The 27,590-nt window shown below is 40.9% G+C and overlaps 1 protein-coding gene across 1 annotated transcript; it reads right to left on the minus strand.

The window, feature by feature from the left end:
• Position 1: 1 nt before the first annotated feature.
• LOC127633986 (PX domain-containing protein 1-like) lies at positions 2–27,318 on the minus strand. Its single transcript, XM_052113364.1, has 5 exons — positions 26,774–27,318; positions 9,338–9,429; positions 8,523–8,640; positions 7,166–7,277; positions 2–4,205 (listed from the first exon to the last, which is right to left on the minus strand). Exons 1-5 carry the CDS (start codon positions 27,021–27,023, stop codon positions 4,076–4,078), a joined length of 702 nt encoding a protein of 233 aa, XP_051969324.1. The 5' UTR covers positions 27,024–27,318; the 3' UTR covers positions 2–4,075.
• Between the last annotated feature and the right edge of the window lie 272 nt (positions 27,319–27,590).

Consider the following 27,590-nt stretch of genomic DNA (forward strand, 5'->3'; position numbering starts at 1 on the left):
TGTCATTTATAAATTATTCACAAATATGCATTTCATTTCAACTATATGAAAAATTTAGCAACACATAATGTGATGTACCCTCTTTGAAACCCACCCAGTCAAAAATTAACCATGATATTTAAACTAAGAACTTGTGCTTCATATAAAATATGAGAGACACAGTAAAAAATAACCTTTCCATTTAATGCTTATAGAAATTATCATTACATGAAATAAAAATTCAGTGACCAGAAATAACTTCTATAAAATCTTTTGTTTCTGACATACAATGCGCTATGCGGTCATGTCTTGCTGCAAATAATGTACTTTAATCAGGCATACACACTCCATTCCTTTGCCCTATGTCCTATGTTAAATGAGACTTGCATGAGTGCAAGATGAAGGCAATGCTCTCGTAATCTAATTTGTTTACAGTTCAACACTTATGAGAAAACTCGTTTATACTGTAGTGTGCACTGTGCAGTCTAAGAGCATCTTCTGGTATTTTGCATGAGAGGCAGGAGAATGTATTGGATGTCACAAAGTCACAAAGGAATGTTTTATGGCTGACCAGTCAATGTCTGAGGCTTTGATCATAGTGAGACAAATTCAAATTAAATTGGTTCATTTGCAAAAGTCTATAAATACAATCTCAAATACCATTACCAATTCTTCCGTAGTATAAAATGCATCCTTAATGCTATTGATGTTTTTATGCTTTGTATTTCAGAGAAAGAGAGGGAAGGGTTAGAAAAACAGAAATCTGTGAATTGAAAAAAAGAGCAAAACTTTCTCACGGGTAGCAGGGAGATCATGGCTGAATTACAAATAGGGGTGTGTTTGTGCATGTGTGTGTTTGTGTGGACTAAGAGCCTTGTGCCAAGTGTGTGCATGTCCTTTGTATACACAGTTCTTCGCTAAAAGACCATAAGCAAGTATTTAGTATGCACTGAATAAAATTCTCAAAAAAAAATTTCAGAGAGGGATTTAACAACAACAACAACAACAAGTTACATTTATATAGCGCTTTTCTCAAACTCAAAGCGCTTTACATAGTATAGGGGGAATCTCCTCAACCACCACCAGTGTGCAGCATCCACCTGGATGATGCGACGGCAGCCATAGTGCGCCAGAACGCCCACCACACACCAGCTATTGGTGGAGAGGATTTAAAAGAATAGTTCACTAAAAAAATCTCACCCTCATGTCATTCCAAACTTGTATGACTTTCTCTCTTATGTGGAACACAAAGGATATGTTAAGAACAATGTGAACCTCAGTCACCATTTGCTTTCATTTCATATTTTTTCCATACAACAAAAGTGAATGGTGACTAAGGCTAACATTCTGCCAAACATCTCTCATGTTCCACAGAAGAAAGAAAGTCATATGAGTTTGGAACAATATGAGGGTGATTAAATGACAGAATTTTCACTTTTCAGATTTGCTACAGTGTTATTTATCATACCACACTTGTTAGATATTAAGATTAAAGGAAACAGATCGGATACATGTTTAGTCATTGACTGTTTATCATTTTAAAATGTTATGCTGATGTAGGCATTTTCTGTTGTAAACACTTTTCTACATACTGTTGAGTCAAAAAGTGAACACACACATAAAAAGATTACACAGACACAAGTTTTGATTGCCTCCACAAAATGGTCATATAGATGGTCGAAATTTGCTTCTTGTTTTTGGAGTGATGAGCAGGGTCTCATTCAAGACTGAGATCCCTCAGGCACATCAGCCATGCTGTTGCATAGTGAGGAGTGGAGTTTGGATTCTAAGAAAATAACACTTTCTCCAGCATTACACTAAAACAAAATGGCTAAAAAGCATTTGCGTAATTTTGCAATTTATTTTTATTTATTTATTTTCTTTTATCCCATTTTCTCCCAATTTGGAATGCCCAATTCCCACTACTTAGTAGGTCCTCGTAGTGGCGCGGTTACTCACCTCAATCCGGGTGGCGGAGGACAAGTCTCAGTTGCCTACGCTTCTGAGACCGTCAATCCGCACCTGTTATCATGTGGCTTACTGTGCATGACACTGCAGAGACTCACAGCATGTGGAGACTCATGCTACTGTTTGTGATCCACGCACAATTACCACCCACCCCATTGAGAGCGAGAACCACTAATCATGACCACGAGGAGGTTACCCCATGTGACTCTACCCTCCCTAGCAACTGGGCAAATTTGGTTGCTTAGGAGACCTGGCTGGAGTCACTCAGCACACCCTGGATTCGAACTCACGACTCCAGGGGTGGTAGTCAGCGTCAATACTTCCTGAGCTACCAAGGCCAATTTTGCAAACTTCTTGAAATGTAAACTTTTGTGCATTCATAAAGCAGTAGTTTGTGAACAAAATGTATGGTTTTGGTTTGCATTTTTTATGAAAAGTTGCTCGTTGTTGTAAAAGTGTAATATTTTGAACAACTGCCTCTTTCTGCTAACAAGATTTTATTCAGAATTCATCCAAATCAGAACACAAGTGCACCTTTACATATTTGAATAAGAAACATTAAAGGTCGAAGCCTGGTCTCATTACAATTCATAATAATAGTACGAGAGTGTGAAATTGTAAGAAATCATATGATTTGGCTCGTACAAAAACGTACAACTTTTCCTCAGAGAAACTTTAATGGTCCAATGAAACATTTTAGCACAGTTTTTCCTAAATTAATCCCTTAATCTAGACTTAACTAAAAAGTCTAACCCCATACCCAAACACTAAACATAACTGAAAAATGACTTCTGTGTACCATGAAGAAAGAAAACATCTGGGTTTGTAACAAAAGGACAAATATTACAGGTCTTGACATACATCAGTAATTTGTATTGCATGACTGTGAATGAGTAAATAAGTTTATCACTGATATTTCCTTGCTTAAAAGGGTCATGACATGAAGAATAAAATATTGCTTTTTTGGCATATAAGAGGTAATTGTAGTATAAAAAAATACTGTAAGTTTCAGAACTCAGTACGTCCTCCTCACTGCAAAAAGCTAATTTTTTGAAACCAAGATGCCAAAACGTCTCGATATTTACTTCCTCCACAATGTGATGTGATATGAGGCTAGCTAAAATGTGACGCCTGTATTGTGAATGTAAAGTTATGTTTGTTGATTGGTTAGTCTCTGTGGGAATAAAAGTCGTACCATTTTGTACAAGCCAAGTCGCAGAATATCTTACAATTTCGCCATCTTTTACAAATTATTACAAGTTGTCATGAGACTACTGGGGTTGAAAGTAACCAAAATTATTCCCCTGGAGAAAGTAAACAAAAGTTTACTCTAAAAATAATCTTCCTGCTCTCCACCATGAAATTAACCTTTTATTATACAATATGTAACTAAAGGGCAAATTTGGGAGGAGTGTGTGAAAGTTCATTACGGAAGCCAGATCAATAGAACCAGTCTTCCATAACAGCAAGGCTGATTTTTTTTTGTCAAGAAAATACTAAGCATTTGGCTATTTTAATCCAGTCTGTAAGTTCCAATGAGTTCCATTATGATTGCATCTTCCATTTTTATATATATTCTTATGCTGATCTGCTTCTGCATATACAAAGAGAACATAACCAAAGTCACAGGATTGTCAGAAAGCTTCTCACAGCATAGATTCTTTCTGGAGAATAATATTCAGGCAGGTTTTCTGGCAATCAAGCCTTGGAAAAACAGGTCAAATGAATCACAACTTCTAAAAAAGTCAATGCAGCCCGGACTTTAAATAAAAAGCCAGTGTTCCAGCCCTCCTCAAATCTGTACTCCAGAAATAGCAGAATTCGTCCTAATCCTTATGTTTGTTCCATGTATGGTGTCTTGTCTGCAGCTTGATATTAAGTTGAAGAATGAGGCACATAGGTGAGTGTTATTATGGGCTCAGACCAGCAAATCTGATCAACACAGAATGCAGTGAGTTGCTTCTAAGTAAGTGTTAATCCTTGCATTTTAAAAATATCCTTCTCTTACTGCCATCAAAAACACTACTGAGCAGCAGAAGCATATAAACTGCAGAGCATTCCCATCGCTGTAGGGGACGTGGGGTGCAGTATGCCCCAGTAAGTTTATTCCCATGCAGAATTGTACGCATCACTCCAGGATATCTGTTTCAAAGGGAACCAGGTGGTAGTAGGAAAGGTTAGTGACGTAAGCCTCTGGGTCATCATCACTCAGATCTTGATCCACCGGATCCAGGGATTCTCTTCCATCTTCATCATACCTACATGTTCAGAGAGAATATGGAAGAGTTTTAAACAGTGGCGATTTTTAATCGCATTCCACTCCTAATTAATCTACAAAGGAATAGCAAAAAAAAAAAGTATCCAATCACAATGTATTCCTCGATGCTTACAAGCAAAGTTTGAAAACTGTTTCACAAATCGCACGCCCGAAGTCGAGCTCCTTAGCCAAAGCAGCACGTGAATTTGTTCTCCACCCCATCAGACCTTCAGAATATCCACAGAATCCCTCAACAGTGTAAGTGAACAGACATCTAAAGTCAGATTGTTAGATTTATCAACCAATCAGATTGATTTCTTTGATCTTGTAGGTGTGGTCTTAAGGGTATATCCCAGTTCAGGCCTTCTAGCTGGCCTTGAGTGACGCAATCACGCTTTAAGTTATGTATGTATTTTTAAAGCGAAAAGCACAAGATTTTCCAAGTGTAAATTAGGCTTTTGAGCATTCAGTGTCGGATCAAGTTTTGAAAAGGCAAACGTGTACCTTGATGAAACTAAATTTATTGCAAGCAAAATTTAAATCGCAAATATTATTAGACAGTTTGTTCTTGGTATTAGACCTCCTTGGTTCTGGTTTCATGCATGGACGTGTTTTTAAAATTTCAGTTGGTATAATTACTTGACTTTCACGTAATGTATTATAGGCATATGGTGTCTTATTCATTGTGAAACAGTATAAAGTCATTGCATAAATCACACTGAAGGCCTAGACTTACAGTGCACGGGCCGCGGTTGGTTTTAAATACATGCAGTGATGTAGAAACTGAAGAAGTTATTTTACAACACCAACCTAAGCAGCATTTTAAGGCATTCACAACTTTCAAACAGAACACAATAGTGCTGCCTTATACAGTAGGCTGACCGTATAAGATACCTTGTTTTGGCCAAAATCTAAGGCAGTTTAGCATTCGTCAATCCCAGAATGTTTTTGTGACAAGCTAAGTGGAAAAATACAAGATGGCAAATAGATTTGAGAGAGATCAGAACATACTATAACTTCATTCAATAGTGCTATGCATCAATAAACATAGTTAAATTTCACCCACGATTTACGTATGCTATGTATGTTTCTGCTAATTAGAGTATTGTGTGGTTAGCTTAGCAACATGCTAATGTCAAACTAAATTTACATGGGAATCAACTGTGAGCATTAGTCAATAATTCCCGAGTCAATTCGAGTTCTATTTGTATGATGTGCATGAGTGACCATTAAGAAAGTTACGTAGAGCTGCCTGTGTTCCAAAGTTCTAAGTATTTCAATTCAGATACTTATGAGATTCCATGAGGGTTCGGTGCTGCCTTAGATTATAGCTCCCTATGTAGGCAATAGGCAGAGAGACAGCTCACTAGGTTTTGGGACAGAGTCTCTATTTTAAAGGGGTCATATAATGCCATTTTTGTACAAGTTAATATGAATCTTTAGGGTCTAAATTAAAACTTTGTAATATACTTTTATTAAAAATTCTCATTAGTATTTTAAGAAAACACAAATTTTACCTGCTCAAAAACAGCTCTGTTTTCAGCACGCCGTTTCAGAGCATATGACTTTAAATGATAATGAGCTTTGGTCACCCGCCCTCGTTCTGGAGTTATTCTCCGATAACTGTTTTTTTGACATTACTTCTTAATCAGTAACATACAAGTAAACCAGGTGTAACTTAGTGTTACCATGTTAACTGTAACACCTGCGTACACAGTTTTTAATAACACAATAACCATAACGCTTTGTTCATTATAAAAGTGGGATTATGAATTATATTGAGAACGTCAGTAACGTTATGGAAAACATGCCGTAATGTACCCTGAGTGTAAACATTAGCCACATTCATTGTGAAGCGTGCAAGCGATTTGCAAAGATTAATATAAAGGTTAATAAAACGTTACACTTACTTCTTCTGGAGGTGCAGAGGGAATATAAATAGTTGGTACCGAATCTTTTTTCAGCAGCAGCTTCTTAGCAAAACCAGCTTTATACTGACCCTCGTTTATAAAGCAGTCTGGTGAAAAATGATTCAGCGCAAACATGAACGCATTGACGTTGCTCGTGGGGAATATTCCCATCGTAAACAAAACTCAGCCACTGCGTCTTCAGCGGTTCAGATTTAGGAACATCAAAATGACTGCTGTGTTCGTTATTACACCGAAGAACAGAACACCACAATCGCTAGGCGCCATTCTGCTCCAGTGTATCAACAATGATGACGGACTATGATTGACAGCTCGCTCACGAGCGAGGGCGGTCTGTGTTGAAACACTGCTGTCAATCAACTATCCTGGGAGGGGCGTCCGACCGTGTGACGTCACACGGTCGAACGGCTCGATTTGAGGCAGGGGAAAATATATAAGGAGATTAAAACAAAAACACTGGATGGATTTTTATCATAATAGGATGGTTGTGTACAGGCACAGCCAACACACATTTCAGTACAATCAACTTGAAAAAGTGCATGTACCATTATATGACCCCTTTAAGGCATAATGACACCATTAATACAGTTAGCCTATTATTAACAGCAAGAGTCATGCCTAGACCAGTAACAAACCAATGACATAACATGGCCAGAAACAATACAAATAGTTATTAGTGTATAGTAAGTGCTCGAACAAGAACATGACTTTGCATGATGTATTTGTCAACAATGTTTCAGAGGGAATGGGATCAGTGTATTACTGTGGAAGTTATATCTTTAGATGTCTATGAGGGAGAATCATTCATTGAGGTTCATTCCAGAGATTCCTTCCCACTCCCAAGGAAGGAAGTACCACTTCCTGTGTGACAAACCACTGTGCACTCAAGGAATAACTACTACACATGTTGTCATTGGCTTATCTATTGTAATAAAGGTCCTTGTACAACAAGGCTTAATCAATATACATTTCCTTTATTTATATGTATTCTGTGTTTTGTACTGGAATGACAGAGGGAATGTGAGACACTTACGAGTGCTGGGCTGAGTCAGTGGAGGAAGGTCGCTCTTTGTCCAGTGGAACGCTCTCATCAAACACAATGGTCTCTGTGTTTGCCAGGCAAAAGCCATTAGACCTCATGATCTCTGTAAGAATGTCAAGAACACTCAGAAATCAAATAATCAAAATGATCTATAAAAACTTGGGGTCACTTTGGGACTTTATCATGTTTTTTATTGTTTCTTTGTTTTTGTTGTTTTTGTCGACATTATAATTACAGTAATAATAAAAAATTGTAAAATGTTTTATATTCATAATTTACATTTAAAATATTTTATATTTTAATATATATGTATTCAAGTGGTGTAAACAATACAAGTGTTTAAAATATTTTCCTGGCAACACGTCAGTGAACTTTAATTTTTTTAAAGGTAAACAAATATCTTTATTCACAAATATAAAGTTTTCTTATGGTTACTTAGGTTTTATTGACCAGAACAAAATAGCATTTTCATAACAATTTAAAAATATCTGAGATTTAAAAAAACTTTCATAATAATATAATATAATATAATATAATAACAGTACTTTAAAAATAAAACAAAATTGTTTCTCTTCTTTTTTTATTATTTAAAGAAATAATACAAATATTATTCCAAACTACTTAAGCTAACGTTTAATTTTTCAAAATATTCAGCTTTTAATGAGACTTAAATAAATATATTATATAATATATTTGTCCATCCATCCATCCATATTCAACCGCTTATCCGAAGTCGGGTTGCAGGGGCAGCTGCTCCAGCAGGGGGCCCCAAACTTCCCTATCCCGAGCCAACTTCCCACCCCAGCTCTGACTGGGGGGACCCCGAGGCGTTCCCAGGCCAGTGTGGAGATGTAATCTTTCCACCTAATCCTGGGTCTTCCCCGAGGCCTCCTCCCAGCTGGACATGCCTGAAACACCTCCCTAGGGAGGCGGTCAGGTGATCATCCTTACCAGATGCCCAAACCACCTCAACTGACTCCTTTCGACGCAAAGGAGCAGCGGCTCTACTCCGAGCTCCTCGCGGATGACTGAGCTCCTCACCCTATCTCTAAGGGAGAAGCCCGCCACCCTTCGGAGGAAGCCCATTTCGGCCGCTTGTACTCGTGACCTAGTTCTTTCGGTCATGACTAATATACAAATATTTTTATAAATATATTATTATACATATCAAAATAATTGAGAAAAGTAAAAGTTTCACAGTAGAGGTCTATTCAAGTAACTGTTTAGTGTGAATTGCTTTTGTAATATATTTTTTAATAAATTAATAGATTCAGACAAAATATTTGTATAACATCATTGACACATGTTTTATATATAGTATATATAAAATTATAATATAAAAGCCTACCTGAAATCTTAACTGGACTCTGAAAGCATGGCTGAATCTTGTGGACATTATCATTCTTCAGGATTTGATCTAGCGGTGAACGTTCAAAGAATGTTAAGACAACCTCTGACCTAGAAAACTGAGAAAAACAGCACATTGATTTATTATGCAACATCTAATAAAACTTCCAATAAAGGGGTGGTGACACTACACTTCATACTCCATTCACTCCCATTCAAAAGCATCCCAATGTGGAAAACCAGAAATGCAACATCATGCAAAGAAATTTCTAACTATACTGCATATCAAAAGTTAAAGTGTGGTGAACTCTGAACTATGAATCTGTATGACGAGAGGACACGTGACCAATAGGAGATTGAAAAGTCACACGCTGACCTCTTGACTCAATACAAAGAATACGTATTAAAAAATCTTTTTTTTTTCTTTTTTTTTGCAGGAAAGTGAGTAGAAAATATATTTTAACATTTTAAATACATTATTATTTGTGATGTATTATTTAATTACACCAGAAGTGCTCCCGTGTGGCATCATATCCTGGTCCGTTGCATGCTCAAAACCTAGTGTAACTGCCTCTTAAGTCATTCAGTAAGATGCTAGTCACCAAACTAAATTGTTAGCTGGTAAAGGGTAATAAAGTCACTATAGAGTACAGATGCCCTGCCTGCTTAAACCAGCCTAAGGTGCTTTGCTGGTGTTAGTTGAAGTTGGTCTGATGAGAGGAAACCAGTTTGGTGGCCAGCTAAGATCAGCAAACCACCTCAGGCTAGCTTAAGCTGAGCTTTCTTGATACTGATGTCAGCAGTTGGATTTCTCACCTTCAATGGCATGTTGATGGCATTCTTCAACAGTCTCTCCACTTCATTTAGCTTTGTCTCAATGTCTCCCGCTTCTTTAACTTTCACAAGTCCTATGTGAACATAAACAGAGCACAAACAGCATAAACGACAGCATATCTCGCCTTTTTAAGATACTTTTTATCTTCAGTAAAGCACTCTGCCTCTCAGTTTAACTGTTTTATGCACAATCTTAATGAGATGTGGCTCATTGGCTTATGTAAAAACAGGCCAATAACTATTTTACCTCTTAATTTATGACCAAACCAATTATTGTGCAGTCTAGACAAGCGTGTGATGATACCCCCTTAGGCCAATCTAAAACATAATAGTATAATGAATAGCACACTTCCAGCCACACATTTAAATGTTAAGTAAACTGACTCCATGAAAACAATACAAAGGGCACTGAATATTCCAAAAGTACCCCTGAAGTTCTATAAAAGGTTGCCTTAGATATAAGCATGAAGCTGAACAGATGAACTGATCTTTTAACAATACTCAATCCAGTATTAGTTCCAGTAATTCTTTACTGTAATTTCATAAATGTATACTTTTTTACAGTAAAGAGAATCTAATGAGAATCACCATTGAAAATAATGGGAATTACAAAAAACACAAAAAGTAAAACATCCATCTCCATTATGGTAATGAAAGTTGAAGAGGAAAATGTGCTTAGCCCTTAAATGCATATCCCGGGTCTTTAGTGTCCTGGAACATCATTCAACCTAATTTACCTCATCCATTTTTTGGAGTTATGTCCAAACTTCCTTAGTATTCCTCAACCTTACTCTTATGAATCGTCTAAAAATGAAAATGTTTTTGTTTGTTTATTAAAAACAAATGAGTGCCATATTCATACAAAATACTAGTAAATCATGTTGATTTTCCTTGCAATGTTGTTGAATTATCAGTATTGCACATGAGTGTACGCATACATATTATACATGTTATTTGTTACTCAAGGTGGCACTGTTGTTTCAGTGATGGATTTGATTTATGTTTGATGTTGCTATTTGACGAAGAAGCAACATGGAAGTAAACTATAGCAAGTACAACATGTGAACTGTATGATATGGCTGTTTACATTGACATGCCTGAATAAATACATATGTGTAACTTACGTATAGCATATTTTTTGATTGTAGGAATGTCATAAAATCTTGATTATTGATCGGCAAATTATTTTATCATTATATTTTTGAGGCATTCATATATTAACATCAGCCAACATTTAAATTAGAAGCCTAATTTGTGTGATTTCTATTTACTGTCAGTTGTATTCCATTCAGTGTAGTCTGGTGTAGCTTTGGGAGACCACAAGGGGGTGACATAACATTTACTGAAGCCTGTTGCAGTATGGACAAGACACAGATATCTCACACACATTACGAGCTGATGGCAGTCCATAGTTATGAAGGTTTTTGTACTTCTTCAAGAATGAACAAAATGATGTTGATGAGTCTGCAGGTTAGTGTATGAAACTGATGTAATTGTGCAAACTGAACTATTAGAAATGGTGTTTATTATGCCATTCCCCTATTCGTAGCATTGAAAAGGTCTTTCGTTCAAGCTGTCAAACCACAAAAAGACATACTAGTAACTGAAAATACAACGTGTAGGCTCTATGAGTCTATGAGGCTCTAAAATACTTAAACACAATATATCATCCAGTAATGATGAGAGTAAATAAGCTTTGTCCTTAGATAATGATTTGGGTCAAATTTAATGGAAAACTATGCTAATTGAGCTCTGTGGCGCTGCAGATTTTTGAGCAGCCTCCAGAGACAGTGTGCAAAGACTATTGTGCAATGAGCAGCCCTACATATATCTGAAAAAATCCTGATATATATCGATAATCATCAGGAAATTCTTACGATTACTGATACGTGAATAGATCAGCATTGACCCAAGCCTAGTTGATTATAGCACAATGTGTTTGACAGCCAGTTGAGTCTCATAAAATGTCAGCATATAAGTAATAAATCCATTTCTATCATTTGTTGCATCATATATTGACATATAACCAATAAAACACCAAAATATAACAGAATATATTCTATTGAATTATTTTACAATTGTCTTATCTGGTGTATATACGTTCCACGTCGCTAAAGACCCCAGGTTTGTAATAATGTTTGGCGAAAAACACCCTTGCAATAAGGGTTAATGCAAAAACATTTAATGATTCTAAAAACAGGTTTCATTTTCTTAATGCAAAATGAAATTTTTTCTTTTGATTTTGGCATGAAATGTGACCTGGACATGTTTTTGTGATATTTATCATGGATGAATACAGGCTTATTATGGAATGGGCCAATTGAAACCCAGCTATTTTAAAGAAAGTCAGACTGAAAACAACTATGCATCTGTGCTGTTATTCATCAACACATCAGAGCTTTAATTATAATGATGACAATAGACTTGACAACAGTGACCACAATCTTTGGTTACACAAAGAGTTTATACAGTAGTCTCTTCTTATAGGGGCTGCAAACTTGTCCACAAAACTCCAAACTGATGTAATGACTGCTATTCATGACTAATTCTCAAGCTGATGACCTCACCTCTCAGGGCAGTACAGAGGTTTTAGGTCATTATATCATCTTTGGATCATAATGAGTCTACCATCCCTAGTTGTGTTACTCTATGGCTTTCAAAGCTTCGATGTTTACCATTATCATACATATAAAATATCCTTCTTTACATAAAACAAATAAGACGCTTTGACTCGCTGACAGATTAAACCAATATGTCATTATTTTTACAGCACTAGTTTTTCAAGCGTCACACTTTCATTCACATCAGTAAGACAAAAAAGTTAAATATTCAGAAAACCTCTCTGGAATTAACAAAGACTACTATTAGTAAGCCATTTGTAGGTTAATGTCTGTCAAAGTGTAACTGTGAATCTGTGGCAATATGAAAATTGCTGTTTGGTTGAGCATCCTGACCAGCCTAATATAGCAACATTAACTCAACCAATGGTATTACTTCGGGTCAGAACTTTCTGTTCGGCCAGCCAATGTGAAACTGTGGGAGCGTTTGAGAAAAGAGCTTTAAAAAAAACGATTTAATATTTTATTATTGCAGTACCATTTAGTTGACTTTAGTGATCAGAAATTACACTTCAGCTTAAATGTCATTGTGGCCAGTCCGGTAATATGTAATCTGAACCCAAATGATGTTCTACTGAGATCCATGTAATTCATATAATTTGTTTTAGATATTAACATTTCACCAACACGAGTCAGACATCAAACAGATGCAAAACAACATTCACGTTGCAGCAAACCAGTCGAGATGCTTATGAAAGAAATAGCTCTTTGAAACAATACACTAGCTAAAACATACCAAATCCAGCTGTGCGGTTTGTACGGACAGATATTCCTCTGCTCTTCCAGCCAGGATTTGCTGTGGAAGTGTCTGTTTCCTTTGTTCAGACTATGTAGGGTAAAGATTGCTGTGCGGCAGTTTGCAACCAAACATTTAAGCCCCCTATCATTGTCATTCTCCCATTGGGACAGACCACACATCCGATCCATTTCCATTTTGCCACCATTTGGTTCTAACTATTTCCATATGGATGACAAAATAGACACCGTGTTAAAAGCCAGCTTCTCCTGAGCTCAAAACACCAAACAGATGGGGGAACCACTCTGACACCTGGTCTTTCATTGTGTTTATTGATTTTATCCCCTAACCAGCATGCACAATTAACAAAACTGCCCCTCAGACACAATATAACACTTTCAGATAAACATTACTCAGTAAATAATGTTGTAGTAAACACTCAGCTAAACAAGGACTTCACTGTAGCAGATGTACTGAAGTCAGGAAATGATAAGGGCAAAACTGTTTCAAAAGAGATCTGTCTCATGTTGAAAAAGACAGAAGTACAATATGAACACAAACTTTTGTCATCTTGTTTGTCACATTATCTACACATACCTGCTGGGACTGTTGCACATTTTTGCAGTCAGTTATCTGACCATGGATCTAGGTGTTTGCATTAGTTGTCCAATACAACACAAGCATACTTTGGTAGCGACGCAACAATGATGTTAAGATAAAAGGTTTGGCTAAAATGATAGTATTTACAAAGAAATGCAAGTCATATATAACTTTTAAAAATAACAAGATTTTAATAGATTATTCCTTAACATTTTTTGAAGAAAATGTGAGTGTTGTATGCCCCTGCAGAAGTCAGTAGCCCACCCAAGTCCAACATGATCACACAGGAAATTGACACGTTGCATGTTCATGTAACCTGAAATCAACCCCCACTCAGTCGAATTACTGTCATTTACAACTAAAAATACAACTCACTTTTGGCACCACACTGTGGACATTTCACCCGGAAAATAGTGCTCACACTTTCCCACAAGATTTAATGTCACCGATACCGAGTCTGATACCAGTTTTTTTTCTGAACTCCATATCAACAGTTTATTTCAATTTTATCATCAAAATGGTGCTTAAATAAATTCATTAAAACTTTACTCAAATGAAATTATAACAATTAATTGTCAACATGATATTGTATTATTTTAACAAATGAAGAGATTTTATACAGAACCTCACAGCACTATCTAAAACACAACATTGGACAACATTTTTGTCAAATAAAGTGCTGCATAACAGCACTTAAGGTTCAAAAAATTTACGACAAAAATTGTAATTGACGAATAGTCGTTTGATCTTATTTAAAATAACATGAGATCACATTAAACTGTAATGGTGATGCGCGAGAGCAGTACTGCAGTTCACACCTGTCTGTGGAGAGGAAGAATTACACAGCTCATGGTCCAGATCCACTCTAAACTTTCGAAATAGCTTCAGGTGATGTAGATTGCAAATTATGAGGGAATTATAATGCAAAAATACAAAATTAGTAAATACTGAAGCACTCTCGTTGTGGAATAAGTGGAGCTGCCGATCCGCTGAAGCAAAACTTGCGTGTCAAGCATCTTTAAAGGAAACACCCCCGGCGTTACATCTTAAATGCAGTTTTACTGTGTTATAGCTTAATTTAAGTTCAAATAATAAGGAAGCAGATCATGTAAATAACTACAAACTCCAAAACTGCCATTTCTCTATGTGGTCAGCACCTTTTTTATGAGTTGCGTGAAGTGTCCCGATCTGAGGGGGAGAGATTGAAACTACACCCGGCTGATGCACACTCTGTCACTCTGATGCTCATCCCTCGAGTGCACACGCTTAATGCAGCTAGATTATAACGTGATGGCTCACGACATATTGATTCATAAAATATGTCATTGTGCATTTCTTATCATGAAGAAAATTGCCAATACGCAGCTTTATTAATAAGAGAGAGATTTTTTTTATGAATTGAAGATGGATTGAAGTGATATAAGCCCCATTATACACTGCAACAAAATACGTTTTGATTTATTTTTGTTTTGGCTTGTTTTACAATATAAATATCTGAAACTCCTTTAAAACCATGTACATTTTCTTTAACAGCTATACTGCAGAAGTAAAACTGTTGTCTGAGAATGTTGAATATAATAGTAAAAATACAAATATTTTAAAATATCGAAAAAAAAATTTTTTTAAATATTCACATGAGAAGCAGCATATAAGATATTTAGACTTGCTTTTAGAGAATAGATCTTCAATAAAAGTATATTTTGTCTTTACTGCACTTGCAAAAGTATAACAAAGTGACAAAATACACTTATATACAAAATACTCTTATATACAGATATATTCTCTTTAAGCAAGTCTAAATATCTTATATGTTGCTTCTCCAGTAAATGTACGTATCTTGTTTTAAGGTTTTAAGAAAAAAAATTTATGGAAAACAAGACAAAAACATTTCATAACAATAGGATTTTTTGCAGTGAATTTCTTTACTGAATTAAACTTAATAAAAAAAGTTGTTTTTCCCCTTAAATTCAGTGACTGTCATTTAGAGGTGAGTTTGATGATTTTGTCCTCTTTATTGTTAGTAAGTATGTTTAATACAAGCGAGGGCACAAGCTGAATAATCGGTTAAGAGCTAATGATTAGTCATTGCAATAATCGCTGAATAGTCTAATAATTGTTCTAATAATCGTTAGATTAATTGATTATCAAAATAATCATTAGTTGCAGCCTTATTAGCCATGGAGTTTGTTGGAGAGGCAAATGGACTCTAATAATATATGCAGTAAACAATCCTGTGTGTCGGTCAGGACACGAATAGTGAAGAGACTGGACATTCATTTCCAAAGTATTGATAGTTTATTATCAATAAATCCAAGTCAATGTACAAACATTCTATTAATCCAAATGAACATCAATGAACAGTCTCTCAGACTCTTTGATACCTCTGCGTGGTATGTAGCAGCACCAGACCTTCCTCAGGTCTGCCTCAGGTTCCGGCCAGGGTGGAGGCTCAGGAAAATCTCCATCATCGGCGAATGCAGCCAACTCATACTGGTCTATGTGGCAGGGAAAACTGGATGGCAGTACGGAAGCAGGTTTGCTCGAAGTGCTAGAGCAACTTTAACTAGTTCTTTGAACTCCAGCAGATCAGCACGGAAGGCTTGCTGCGACTGAAGAACTTTTGGCATTCTCTCTATGGATGGCTTGGAGCTCATTATGGTATTCAGGTGCAGGATAACTGTTCCTCAGGACTGAGGATAATGATTGAGGTAGGTGCTCACTGTGCTCTGGATAACTGAAGCTAGGTGGTGCTACCTGTATGCCTGTGTGATGAGCTGTATCACCATAGTGGTTGTCAGGATAGTTCCATGATGACTGGAGAGGTATCAATCACATAGACAGGTGTCTCCCAGGGAGGTGGTATAACATTTTCAGTTACAGGTCTGCCCGCTACATACTGCACTTAAACATCGTGGAGTCAGGCTGGTGGTTGTGTTTGGCACTGGGGTCTGGTTGCTCTACTGATCTCATCATCTGACTCCATGGTGTCAGATATGAATACTGCATCCAGCTTGAAGGACAAACTTGTTGGAGAGGCAAATGGACTGTTAGGTTCTGACTTTACTCATATAAGCAGTAAACAATCATGTGTGTCAGTCAGGACACAAATAATAAGGAGACTGGAGCTTCATTTCCAAAATGTATTGAATCATAGTTGATTCAAAGTCGATTGCTAGTTTATTATCAATAAATCCAAATCAATGTACAAACATTCTGTTAATCCAAATGAATGCCACCAAATGAAAATAATACAGAATAACCCTTCTGCAGTATCAATAATTTACAGATTACAGGCAGATTACAAAGTAAACTGTAATATTTAGCTCAATATTTATCACAGGCAATTTATACAACATAACTCCTTGGTTCCCTGTGATGATGGGAATGAAATTTGTGTTTTGCTAATGCATATGGGGAGAGTCCTTCCACACAACCTAGCAAAGCTGTCCACTATAAAAGCTGGCATGCAAACGCCATTCCTCAGAATTGTCTAGTCAGACAAGGAGCACATTGCTCACACCTAAAAAGAACTCTGAGACCTGGCCTTGTCCCCTTTGTCTCGGGGAATCAAGGTTACGTACAATTCCGTTTTACAAACACAAATGAGGAACAGAATCCCATCAGTCAGCACTACCCGTCATAACCTTCCAAAGAGGAAACATGACACTGCAGTCCAGCTGGACGCCGACCGACATGAGCACAGATTGTGCTTGATAGTTGTAAACACCAGCACTGACATGCCTGTGAGTACTTGCCACACATTTGTGCAGCAGGACAGCAGGCTTATTAATTCATAATGAAACAACCTCTATCGCATTCTTCGTGAGAAGATTGTGTATTTCAGCTCATAACACTGGGGCGTCTTCGGACAGAACCGAGGAAGACAGAACACCGTTGAAACGGGGTGGCCGACGTGCAAGTTGGATCGTATAACCATGTTGGATTGTTTTATTAGCACCCAGTCACAATGCCAGTAAGAGCTCGCCATGCGTCCGCATAATGGGACAGTGGGCAATTTGGTATGTTCATAACATTATGATATAAAAGCGTGCGTGTGTCGTGCGAGCGCAGTACTCTTTTTGCAATCTTTGTATGTTCATGCATGATATAAGGCATCGCTCACCATTGTGAAGCGGTTGTGCATAATGTGCAAGCTTTATTGCATGCGATTAATGTGAGACACAGAAAACAACATATTGAACAACATTTTGAACAACAATATTCCTTTCATGACAAACAGCAGTGGGGAAGAGGGTAATAGTATTGTTTGTCAAGACCACTTTTGCTGCTCGGGGGGGTCCGAAGCATCAAATAGATTGGCTTTTCCTATGTCACGCATTTCCGTGAGGGTCAGCCAGATGTGACGATCCCAAAACACCAGTTTGCTCATTGATTTGCCAATGGCCTGTGCAGTTACTTTCGTGTCTCGTAGCGCTAAGTCTGTAGCGGTGGAGCTCTTTGAACATCTCTGGATCCTAGCCTTGCTCATCCATTTGTTTGTGGAGATTAGCTTGAAAAACCTGGAGCACCGCCATCACGAGGAGTACTGAATCAGTTTGGCCCACCACTGAGTATGATCTTTCAGCCAGTGCGGACATAAGTCGATACATCTTAGAAAGATGAATGGTCCGTGAGATCCACGCCCTGCTACTCGCCAGGCAGAGGTTTGCAAATACTGCCTCTTTCAGGGGGAGTAGTTGGGCATAACTGATTTGTTCCTTGTGATCCACATTAGAGAGGATGTATGGTGGGCTGCGTGGGCGAGCTGAATAGGGTGCGTGAGGATTTTGACAGTTTGCTATTACAGGGCGATTCGCAAGCAAAGCATCTTTAGACTCATGAGAAAATGGTGTTTGCATGGTTGCTTTAAAAGCAGACAGATTCGTGCCTAAAAAGGAGAGGCTCAAACACCATAGCCAATATTTGAATACAGGCATTATTGTAGAGAGGTAGTGTGGAAGGACACTCCCCATATGCGTTATCAAAACACAATGTCAAATGAACTGAGTCATAAGGGAACTAATTACCAGATGAATAGTTATCTATCACGCAATCACACATGAATCGCAGCATGTCCGTGCATGCACGGGCAAGAGCATAATGTTAAATAATACACTTCAAATATGGTTAAAACAAAGAAAACCAATAACCCTTACTTTATGGTCATGTACTAACACTTCACCAAAATAAATCCGAATAACAGGCTGGAAAAACTTTATCCACACCTCTGTAGTTCTCTCGGTATAACACAATGAATCAGCAAGCAGCGAACTAAAATAATACTGCCTTCTACAAGTAGTATAAGGAATTGCAACTTTTGTCAAAATAAAAGTCCTACAGTTAAAAAGTCTCTTATTGGGAGCCTTTTATACAGAGTTGTTAAATCAGAGTAAGCGAGCAGTACCATGTAACAATACGGAAGCTTGTACAAGTGTTCATCTTCAAAATTCATAATTAACTATAACACTTGATGGTCTCATGAATGCACACAAAAACATGAGCCATTCAATATTCTGCTGTATCATAATGACACAAACCAAAGAGTAACATTGCAAAATGCAGCTATTTTTTTAGCGAATAAAGAGTCACCCTGAAACTAGTAGTAACAGTTCTCTTACGAAAGGTTCTCTCGTATTGCATAAGCTAGCATACGCTATGGGAAAGATTCATCTTTTCTGAGATATTGAAGCCAAAAAATTATCCTTAATTTTGTATCCATTGTCAACGCAGTGCAGCAACTGCATACCTTGAGCGGGCTAACTAGCGAGCTCATAGGTTGCTCTGCGGCAACTGCTGCAGCCTATAGACGAACTTGAGTGAACCTGTGTCCAATGACAGGCGCCCGCGCCGTCACTGTATCAAAGCCCGCCAAAATGGGCGTGGCTAGAGTGCATATAAGCGTAAGTTCGTAGGCTGGAACCCTGATTTTCATCTGTTCAGCGAAGCTCTTCGCATCTCTGAACTGCAGAAGCCGCGTTGCCGTTCGAGGGGCATCTAGCAAGCTTGGACAGCGCTCGAAGAAGCCGGCCGTCTTCGCCACCTTCAGCCGTCCTGCGAGCTACGCCATCCGGCGACGTATCCTTTTTAGAGCAAGCTAGTTCCTCAGCGAACTTCACAAAAAGAGCAACGAGCGTCTTTTTAAAGATGCCTCGCACCACCTGCACCTCATGCCGCGCCCCTCTCAGCGCCGGAGACCGCCACCTCATATGCGCTCTCTGCCTGGGACTGGAACATGCAGAGCTCGCCCTCGCTGACGGCGGATGCGACCTCTGCGAGGAGCTTCCGATGTCGACCCTGCGGGCTCGACTCGAATCACTCAAAACCGAAGCCGCCGCGCCGCTTCGTTCGCCCGCGCAGAAAGAAGCGCCGCTCCCAAAGGCTGCCGGAACCGGTGTTAGAAGCGACTACCTCGCCGGAGCCTCTCCCTCGAGCCTCGCTTTCACCCTCCCGCCCCCGGACGCACAGTTGCCGCCGAGCGGCCGCACTGTTGCCATCTCGGATGACGAGGCGGAGGATAAGGGCTGCTGTTCCATCATGGCTTCGGACAGCGAGGAGCGGTCAGGCTCCCAAGCCTCCTCCTCGGCCCAGGAATCCAGCAGGACCCGCGCCGGAGTCGAGGAAGAACTAACGCGCCTCCTCACACAGGCCGTCGACCGCCTCGGGCTCGAGTGGTCACCGCCCTCTGAGCAGGCTCCCAACAGACTCGACAGCTGCTTTCTTCAGAGCCGTCGCCGCGCGGCGCCCGCGGCCCAGGCCGCTCCCTTCCTGCCGGAACTCCACGCCGAGCTCTCTAAATCGTGGAACGTGCCTCTCTCGGCCAGGAACCGATCCCATGTCTCCACCTCTCTTGCTTCGGTGGACGGCGCCACCAAGAGGGGCTACTCTTCCATCCCCCGGTCGAGGATTCGGTAGCAGCACACCTTTGCCCGCCCTCCGCGAGATGGCGGTCTAAGCCAGTGCTCCCGTCTAAGGCCTGCAGAACTACTTCCGCCTGTGTTGGCCGCGCCTATGCTGCCGCCGGCCAAGCCGCATCTGCTCTGCATTCCATGGCCGTTTTACAGATCCTCCAAGCGGACCTTCTTCGAGAGTGGGATGAGAAAGGCAGGCACCCAGAGGCTGTTTCAGATCTAAGGAGCGCGACGGATCTCGCCCTTCGCGCCACCAAAGCTGCAGCTCAAGCCCTAGGGAAGTGCATGGCTGCGCTGACTGTGACCGAGAGACACCTATGGCTAACGCTACCTGACATGGGAGAAGCTGAACGCTCCACGTTCCTCAACGCGCCGCTCTCTCCGTCCGGTCTCTTCGGTTCCGCGGTGAGTGGCATTGTTGACCGTTTCTCGGAAGTCCAGAAAGCCACCCAAGCCATGAATCTCTTCCTGCCTCGTCACGCTAGCTCCTCTGCAGGCCGCCCACGTGACCAGCCTCCTGCACGAGCCTCTTCACAGCGCCCAGCTTAGCAAAGCCAGACTTCTCAGCGTCGACAGGGTGGCTGCCCTAGAACGTGCTCAGACAGCCGCCGCAGACCGCCGCCCCCCGCGGGCCTCGGCCTAAGATTGCGCTGAAACTTGAGCAACCGAAGTCCTCCTAGCTTTGTTAAGGACACGACGGCTCGGTCCCGCCGCGGCCGGACCACCGTCAAAGCTTCGCCCCCTGTCAGTCCCCTTCTCTCAGGCTACTGCAGTGGTGGATTCAGCAGCCAACAAGCCGGTGATACTGCCCGCTTGCCTGCACTCAAATGCCATTTTCACGGCGACCCAAAGAAATCTTGTGAAAAGCAAACATGCCTTATGTGTAGAAAATGTGCCCACAATTCAGTGTTCACCCCTACACACAAGCATTACACTTCCCGTGTCCCTATCAGAGCCCACTCACATAAAGCAGGCACAGCCAGCTCGAGTGTTAGAGTCAATAAACGCACCCACGAATCCGTGCGCGCGCCCCTTCTCTGCCCGCTCTGTCACACAGCCAGCAAACACCTCTCTGTATGTAAGTCCCATGCTCATGACTATGATCGCGCATCACTTCACAGATGTGACACTTTCCCCATTCACCTCAATCGGGAAGTCACTCACAGAACAGCCTGTCCCTGCTGTCTGCGAGCAGTCATGCATAAGCACAGTAAGCGCGCTCACACATTCTGTTCAGCTCGCTGTGTGCGGCAATCAGGCTGACTTGGCCATTCACCCTCTAGCGCTACGCTTCAAAGCGTGGAAAGCTATCCCAGGGATATCCAAATGGGTGTTAAGCACAATAAAACAGGGCTATTTGCTACAGTTCGATCGCCGCCCTCCCGCTTCAGAGCTGGCTCGAAACTACTGTGAACACGGAAGCAGCCTGCATGCTTCGTTCAGAAATAGCAAACCTTCTGTGCAAAAGGGCCATAGAGAGAGTGCCACCTTCTCTGAGCTGAGTTGGGGTTTTACAGCCGTTATTTTCTTGTCCCCAAGAAAGACGGCGGCCTCAGACCAATATTAGATCTCAGGGTTTTGAACAAGGTGCTCGCAAAAGACCGCTCAAAATGCTTACAATCAGGAAACTCCTCGCGCATGTGCGCCAGGGGACTGGTTTATTTCTCTCGATCTGAAAGATGTCTACTTTCAGATTCAGATAAATCCCGTCACAGGCCATTCTTGAGATTCGCCCGACGTCCAGGTTTATCAATACACCGTCCTTCCGTTCGGCCTGTCTTTAGCACCCGTACTTTCACGAAGTGCATGGATGCGGCGCCGCACTCCCTGCGGAGTCAGGGCTTGCGAATTCTGAACTATTTGGACGATTGGCTGATTTTGGCACAGTCATATATGGAGCTTCTGTCTCACAGGACAGTTCTCCTCAGTCATCTGAACAGTTTGGGTCTTGCAGTCAATTGGACCAAGAGCTCACTACAGCCCAGTCAGGCAATTTCCTTCCTTGGAATAGAACTAGACTCCATGGCGATGACGGCTCGCTTATCTACACAGCGCGCGCGCCGTGTTCAGCGACTAGCCGCGTCCTTTCAGATGAACAGCCTCACGCCTCGCCCGCTTCAGCATTGGCTAAACACCCGCGCATCTCGCCGGGCTTGGGCCACGGGCTGCCAGCCGATCAGAGTGACTCAGACCTGTATCTCAGCTCTGCAGCCCTGGGCAGTGGCCGAATGGTATCAGCGGGGAGTGCCGATGGGAGCTGTATCTCGCCGAAAAGTCATCTCGACAGACGCGTCCAACACGGGTTGGGGCGCGGTCTGCGAGGGTTCTCCGGTTTTTGGCCTATGGTCAGTTCAGGAAAAGCTCCTTCACATAAATTGTCTGGAAATGATAGCGGTCGAGTACGTGCTTGTGCACTTCCTCCCGGTCATTCAGGGTCACCACGTCCTGGTCCGTTCGGACAACAGATCTGTGGTATCTTATCTAAACCGTCAGGGCGGTGTCAGATCCAGGAACCTCTTCCATCTGACAAAACGCATACTGAGTTGGTCCCAGTGCCACCTGCGCTCGCTGAGGGCGACGCACGTGCCAGGCCACCTGAACGACGGCCCAGACAGACTGTCCAGAGACAATATTTCCCCAGGGGAATGGTCCCTGCACGCTCAAACAGTCCAGAAGTTATGGAGCATATTCGGCAGAGCAGAGATAGACCTCTTTGCGTCAGAAGAGAACTCTCACTGCCCAGTATTTTTCTCGAGCGAGGACGCCGCTGGCCCAGGACTGGCCCAACCGCCCACTTTACGCCTTCCCTCCCGTCTCGCTATTGCCACAGGTAATGCAGAGGATCAGGGAAACGCGTCACTCGGTGCTCCTCATAGCCCCGCGCTGGGAGAATCAGACATGGTTCCCGGAGCTTACGCAGCTGTCACTGACAGCCCCGTGGCCCATTCCAGTGAGAGCAGATCTCCTCTCTCAAGCTCGTGGCACGATCTGGCATCCCCACCCAGAGCGCTGGGCGCTGCACGCGTGGGTGATCAATGACTACCCGTCGCTTTGCCAGAAGGAGTAATAAACACTATCATACACGCTACAGCCCCTTCCACGAGAAGACTCTATGCGTCCAAATGGTCTGTGTTTTCAAAATGTGGGAAGGGAGACCTTCACGCGCTGTCTGTCAGCGCTGCGTGTCTTGAGTTTGGACCAAGTGACTCCTAGATGGACACGGCTATGTCCCCAAGGTGATCGGTACTCCTTTCAGAGCACAAATCATTTCCCTATCGGCGCTGCCAGCATCCGATAGCGAACGCGACGCCAATCTCCTTTGCCCAGTCAGAGCACTGAGATTGTATACTGCTTTTCGTTTCGTTCGGAGGGCACACCAAAGGTTTCGCCGCCTCGAAACAGACACTGTCTAGATGGATAGTGGACGCTATTGCTGCCGCGTACGCGTCAAAAGACCTACCATGCCCATTAGGCATTAGGGCTCACTCCACTAGAGGCATGGCCTCCTCGTGGGCATGGTCCAGCGGGATTTCCATTCACGACATATGTGTGGCAGCGGGCTGGGCTTCCCCCTCCACCTTTGTCAGATTTTACAATCTGGAAGTGCCCGCCCTGCAGGCAAAACTACTAGCGGTTTATCACGCTACAGCTCCCCTGGTGAGCTGCACTGATGGGACACATTCCACACAGACCGGCACCGCCGCTCTGTCTTTTCCTTCCCACTATGTGCTTATGTATTACACACACACTGGCCCGCACTCTTGCCGGCAAAATATTATTCCCCCACTCACAAGGGCTCCCCGGTCCCCCCACCCCGGGGCTCATGCAGTGGATGCTTGACGCGACGGCGTTGACAATGGGTTCCCGTAAGCGTAAGCTAGCTTACGCAATACGAGAGAACCTCTCGTAAGAGAACAAATCGGTTACCTTACATAACCTCGGTTCTCTCTAGAAGAGGGAACGAGTATTGCGTAGCCGGCCGTGCTCGCGCCATGAGCGATTTTCGCTTCATTCAATGAAAACCAGGGTTCCAGCCTACGAACTTACGCTTATATGCACTCTAGCCACGCCCATTTTGGCGGGCTTTGATACAGTGATGGCGCGGGCACCTGTCATTGGACGTAAGTTCACTCAAGTTCATCTATAGGCTGCAGCAGTTGCCGCAGAGCAACCTATGAGCTCGCTAGCTAGCCCGCTCAAGGTATGCAGTTGCTGCACTGCGTTGACAATGGATACAAAATTAAGGATAATTTTTTGGCTTCAATATCTCAGAAAAGATGAATCTTTCCTGTAGCGTAAGCTAGCTTACGCAATACTCGTTCCCTCTTCTAGAGAGAACCGAGGTTACGTAAGGTAACCGATTCGTTTTTACCAATTTAGTTATAAACCATTATTTTTTTAACATTATCTTACCAGTCTCAGTAACTTTTGCTGAGGAAAGAAACCATTGTAGTGTATTGTAAAGCTACACTTTGTAACTTTTGTCCATCTAGCGGTTAAATAAATAAAACAGCATGTGTCTTGCGGAAGGACATTGTTTTGGTTGTGGTTCAGCTTTGCTTCTCTGCACGAATGAATGTGGTTCGAGGCACCGGTGTACACAAGACTACAGAACATCTTATCAGAGCAAATAGAAAAATAAATAACATAATAAAGGAAAAGACAACTATCTGAAAACATGTCATCTGAACAGTAAGTGCCATATCTTATGCTGTTGTTTTGACTTATTGGAAACATTGATGTTTTGAAATAACTTCACAAAAGTTAGGCAATGTTCGTTAACATTAAATTTATGATTGCTAGTCTGATATGGTCAAACGTTGTAAAGTTTTTATAACATTTTTTTATTCTGGCCAAACAGACCACGGTAGAAACTAATTTATAACTTGCCATTGTTACCAACCAGTGGTCAACATAATTTCAAGACTCATATGTCCTTGGCAATCCTAGGACTAAAGGATTTATTTGTACAGTTTATTGCCGTTATAAAGAAAAATACACACGTGCTAGCAAGTGAAATTATCTGCACCGATTACAGTATAATTATTGTATTTCACTACACACACACACACACACACACACACATCTGTGTGTGTGTGTAGTGAAATACAATAATTATATCCTTTAGTGTGTGTGTGTGATTACACAACTATGCATAAACCAAATCAATAAAATATCTTACCTGTTGAGTAAGAAAAAAGGTCGCTTTTAAATCCTTTCAGATGAGTCCCTCCAGATGAGTTGTTGCCACCTCTGAAAAGCCAAGCCGCTGTTGATTCAGGTTTTATTACGAACTCTGACGCTTTCCCTGTTTGATTATAGATTCTGCTCTGTTCGGGGTTTCTTTGTTTTTACAAAGTGATTTCCAGGAGGTTTGCTGTTTTGAATGATCCATGGTCAATTTTTCTCATTCGTTGTAACAACAAACTTTCAGCTTCACGCTACTCCCACACATACACGCACTACAGTAGCCAGATTTTATTTTCTCTTTTTATGGATATGACATCGACATGCACGGGCGAATGACGTATGTATACAATTTCCCACGAAATCCGTCCCGACAGCTCTAAAATATTTATAATATACTGTAATATCATCATTATAGGTTTATCAAAGTGTATTTGAGTAAAGTTAATACATGGTTTGGGAGATTTTGTTGCACTCACTCATTAATAACAAAATAACAAGTCACATAGTGTAGCATTCACCATTTAAACTAAACAGTGGCTTTTAAGTAGTGTGTGACATGTTCTAACTTGTAAAGTCTAAAAGTGGCTGATCTATATTCAGAAAGCTCAGGTCATTGACTCATCAATGTCAAAAGACAGGAGCCACATGATAGGTCTGGTTTGTGTGTCACTGTATCTAGTTCAGTGTGAATTATTAAGCAGACTATTTGAACCTTGTTCCCATACATGTTTGCTTCCGGGTGGCTCATCATTTCCTGGTTTCTGAAATAGTAGGACTAAAACAGAGTAGGCTTAAGTAGAGTAGAGTAGGGTGATGCAGAGTAGGGTATGATAGAATAGAATCAAATAGAATTATAATTAGATTAGAATACATTAGGGTAAAGCAGAATAGAATAAAACAGAATAGAATACATAAAAAACAATTGCCTATTTTTAAGATTTACACATTTACACAAATTTAAATAAATTTGAACTGTGCAATTTAAAACCAAATTTAAGATCTTTACATTTAATTTAGTTAAATATTACTCAATTCAGTTTGATGGAAATTTGTTGAGAAATTGAAATGCCTAAATCTTCAACATATTTTTGAGTGTAGAGGACATTAGAATAGAATAGAATAGAATAGAATAGAATAGAATAGAATAGATTAAAGTACATTAAAGAAGGGAAAAGTGGAGCTGAGTAAAGAGGATGCAGTGTCAGGTAAAGGCAGGGTAAAATAAAGCAGAGAAGAGTAGAGTGTAATAGAATAGAATAGAATGTAGGAGATTAGATTATAATTGTACAGTCCAATAGAACTGAGAAGAGTAAACTGTATTTACAATGACAGACTGACTTTTGTGCAGCACAAATTTGGCACCCACCTTCTATCAGAGGAGACTTGGATAAATCTCTTCTCTCTTCCGGGAAACAATCTACAAGTCTTTTTAAAAGTCTTCCCAAGTCCGAATAGCTTCTGTGCAGGTAGAGAATATTTCTGTCCGACCATTCGGTCCTTATCTCAAAGAACTCCTCTTCCTCTCCCCTTATAATGAGTCTGCGAATCCCGTTAACCCAGCAGTCCTTCACGAACATGTTGACCAGGGATGTACCCTCAAAAATCGCAGATGCCATCTTCCGTACCTTCAGTCCAGCATTCTGTAAGGAGTGTTTTTCTGCTTCAGTTCAGCAGCATTAATGCAGTGAAAGTCACTCAAGATGACTCGTGGTCTAGTTTAAAGAAAACTGCATACGCGCAAAGGTTCAAAAACATCATACTAATCATAAACAATCATGTGTTGTAATCTATGATGCCTTTGTTTAGAGGAACTTGACAGTTTCGCCTTGTTTGCGTCTTCAAACCTGGCAGACGAACATCTCCAAACAACAACTCACAAGTATTTTTATTTGTTATCCAGAAAAAAAAAAAAAAAAACTTTTGTCGTTTTCTCAAATGTCTAAGGGACCGTTCACACAAAAAACGTTTTTGTATCCACCGGCGCGGTTTTCATTTGGCATTTGTAAACATGCAACTATTGACCGTGTTTTTAGACGCCTCGAGTCTCTTTAATCCCATTAGATGCTGTTAATCACCAGATACAGTCCAGAGTTGGAACAGATGTGCAGACTGAATGACGCAGAGAACAGGCCGAGAGTTTTGTTACTCAGATTTAAAAAAACAAAACAGACAGCGTTTCCTTC

The sequence above is a fragment of the Xyrauchen texanus genome, chromosome 41 (genome assembly GCF_025860055.1).
Source record: "Xyrauchen texanus isolate HMW12.3.18 chromosome 41, RBS_HiC_50CHRs, whole genome shotgun sequence".
Lineage (NCBI taxonomy): Eukaryota > Metazoa > Chordata > Actinopteri > Cypriniformes > Catostomidae > Xyrauchen > Xyrauchen texanus.

What these genes read in the sequence shown, in the direction of transcription:
- LOC127633986 (XM_052113364.1), bottom strand. Translation starts at nt 27,023, where the DNA reads ATGGCATCTGCGATTTTTGAGGGTACATCCCTGGTCAACATGTTCGTG. An exon ending in CAAGTCTCCTCTGATAGAAG is followed by an intron (nt 9,430 to 26,773) that starts GTGGGTGCCAAA and finishes ATGTTCACATAG; the next exon opens with GACTTGTGAAAGTTAAAGAA. An exon ending in CCATCAACATGCCATTGAAG is followed by an intron (nt 8,641 to 9,337) that starts GTGAGAAATCCA and finishes TGTTTTTCTCAG; the next exon opens with TTTTCTAGGTCAGAGGTTGT.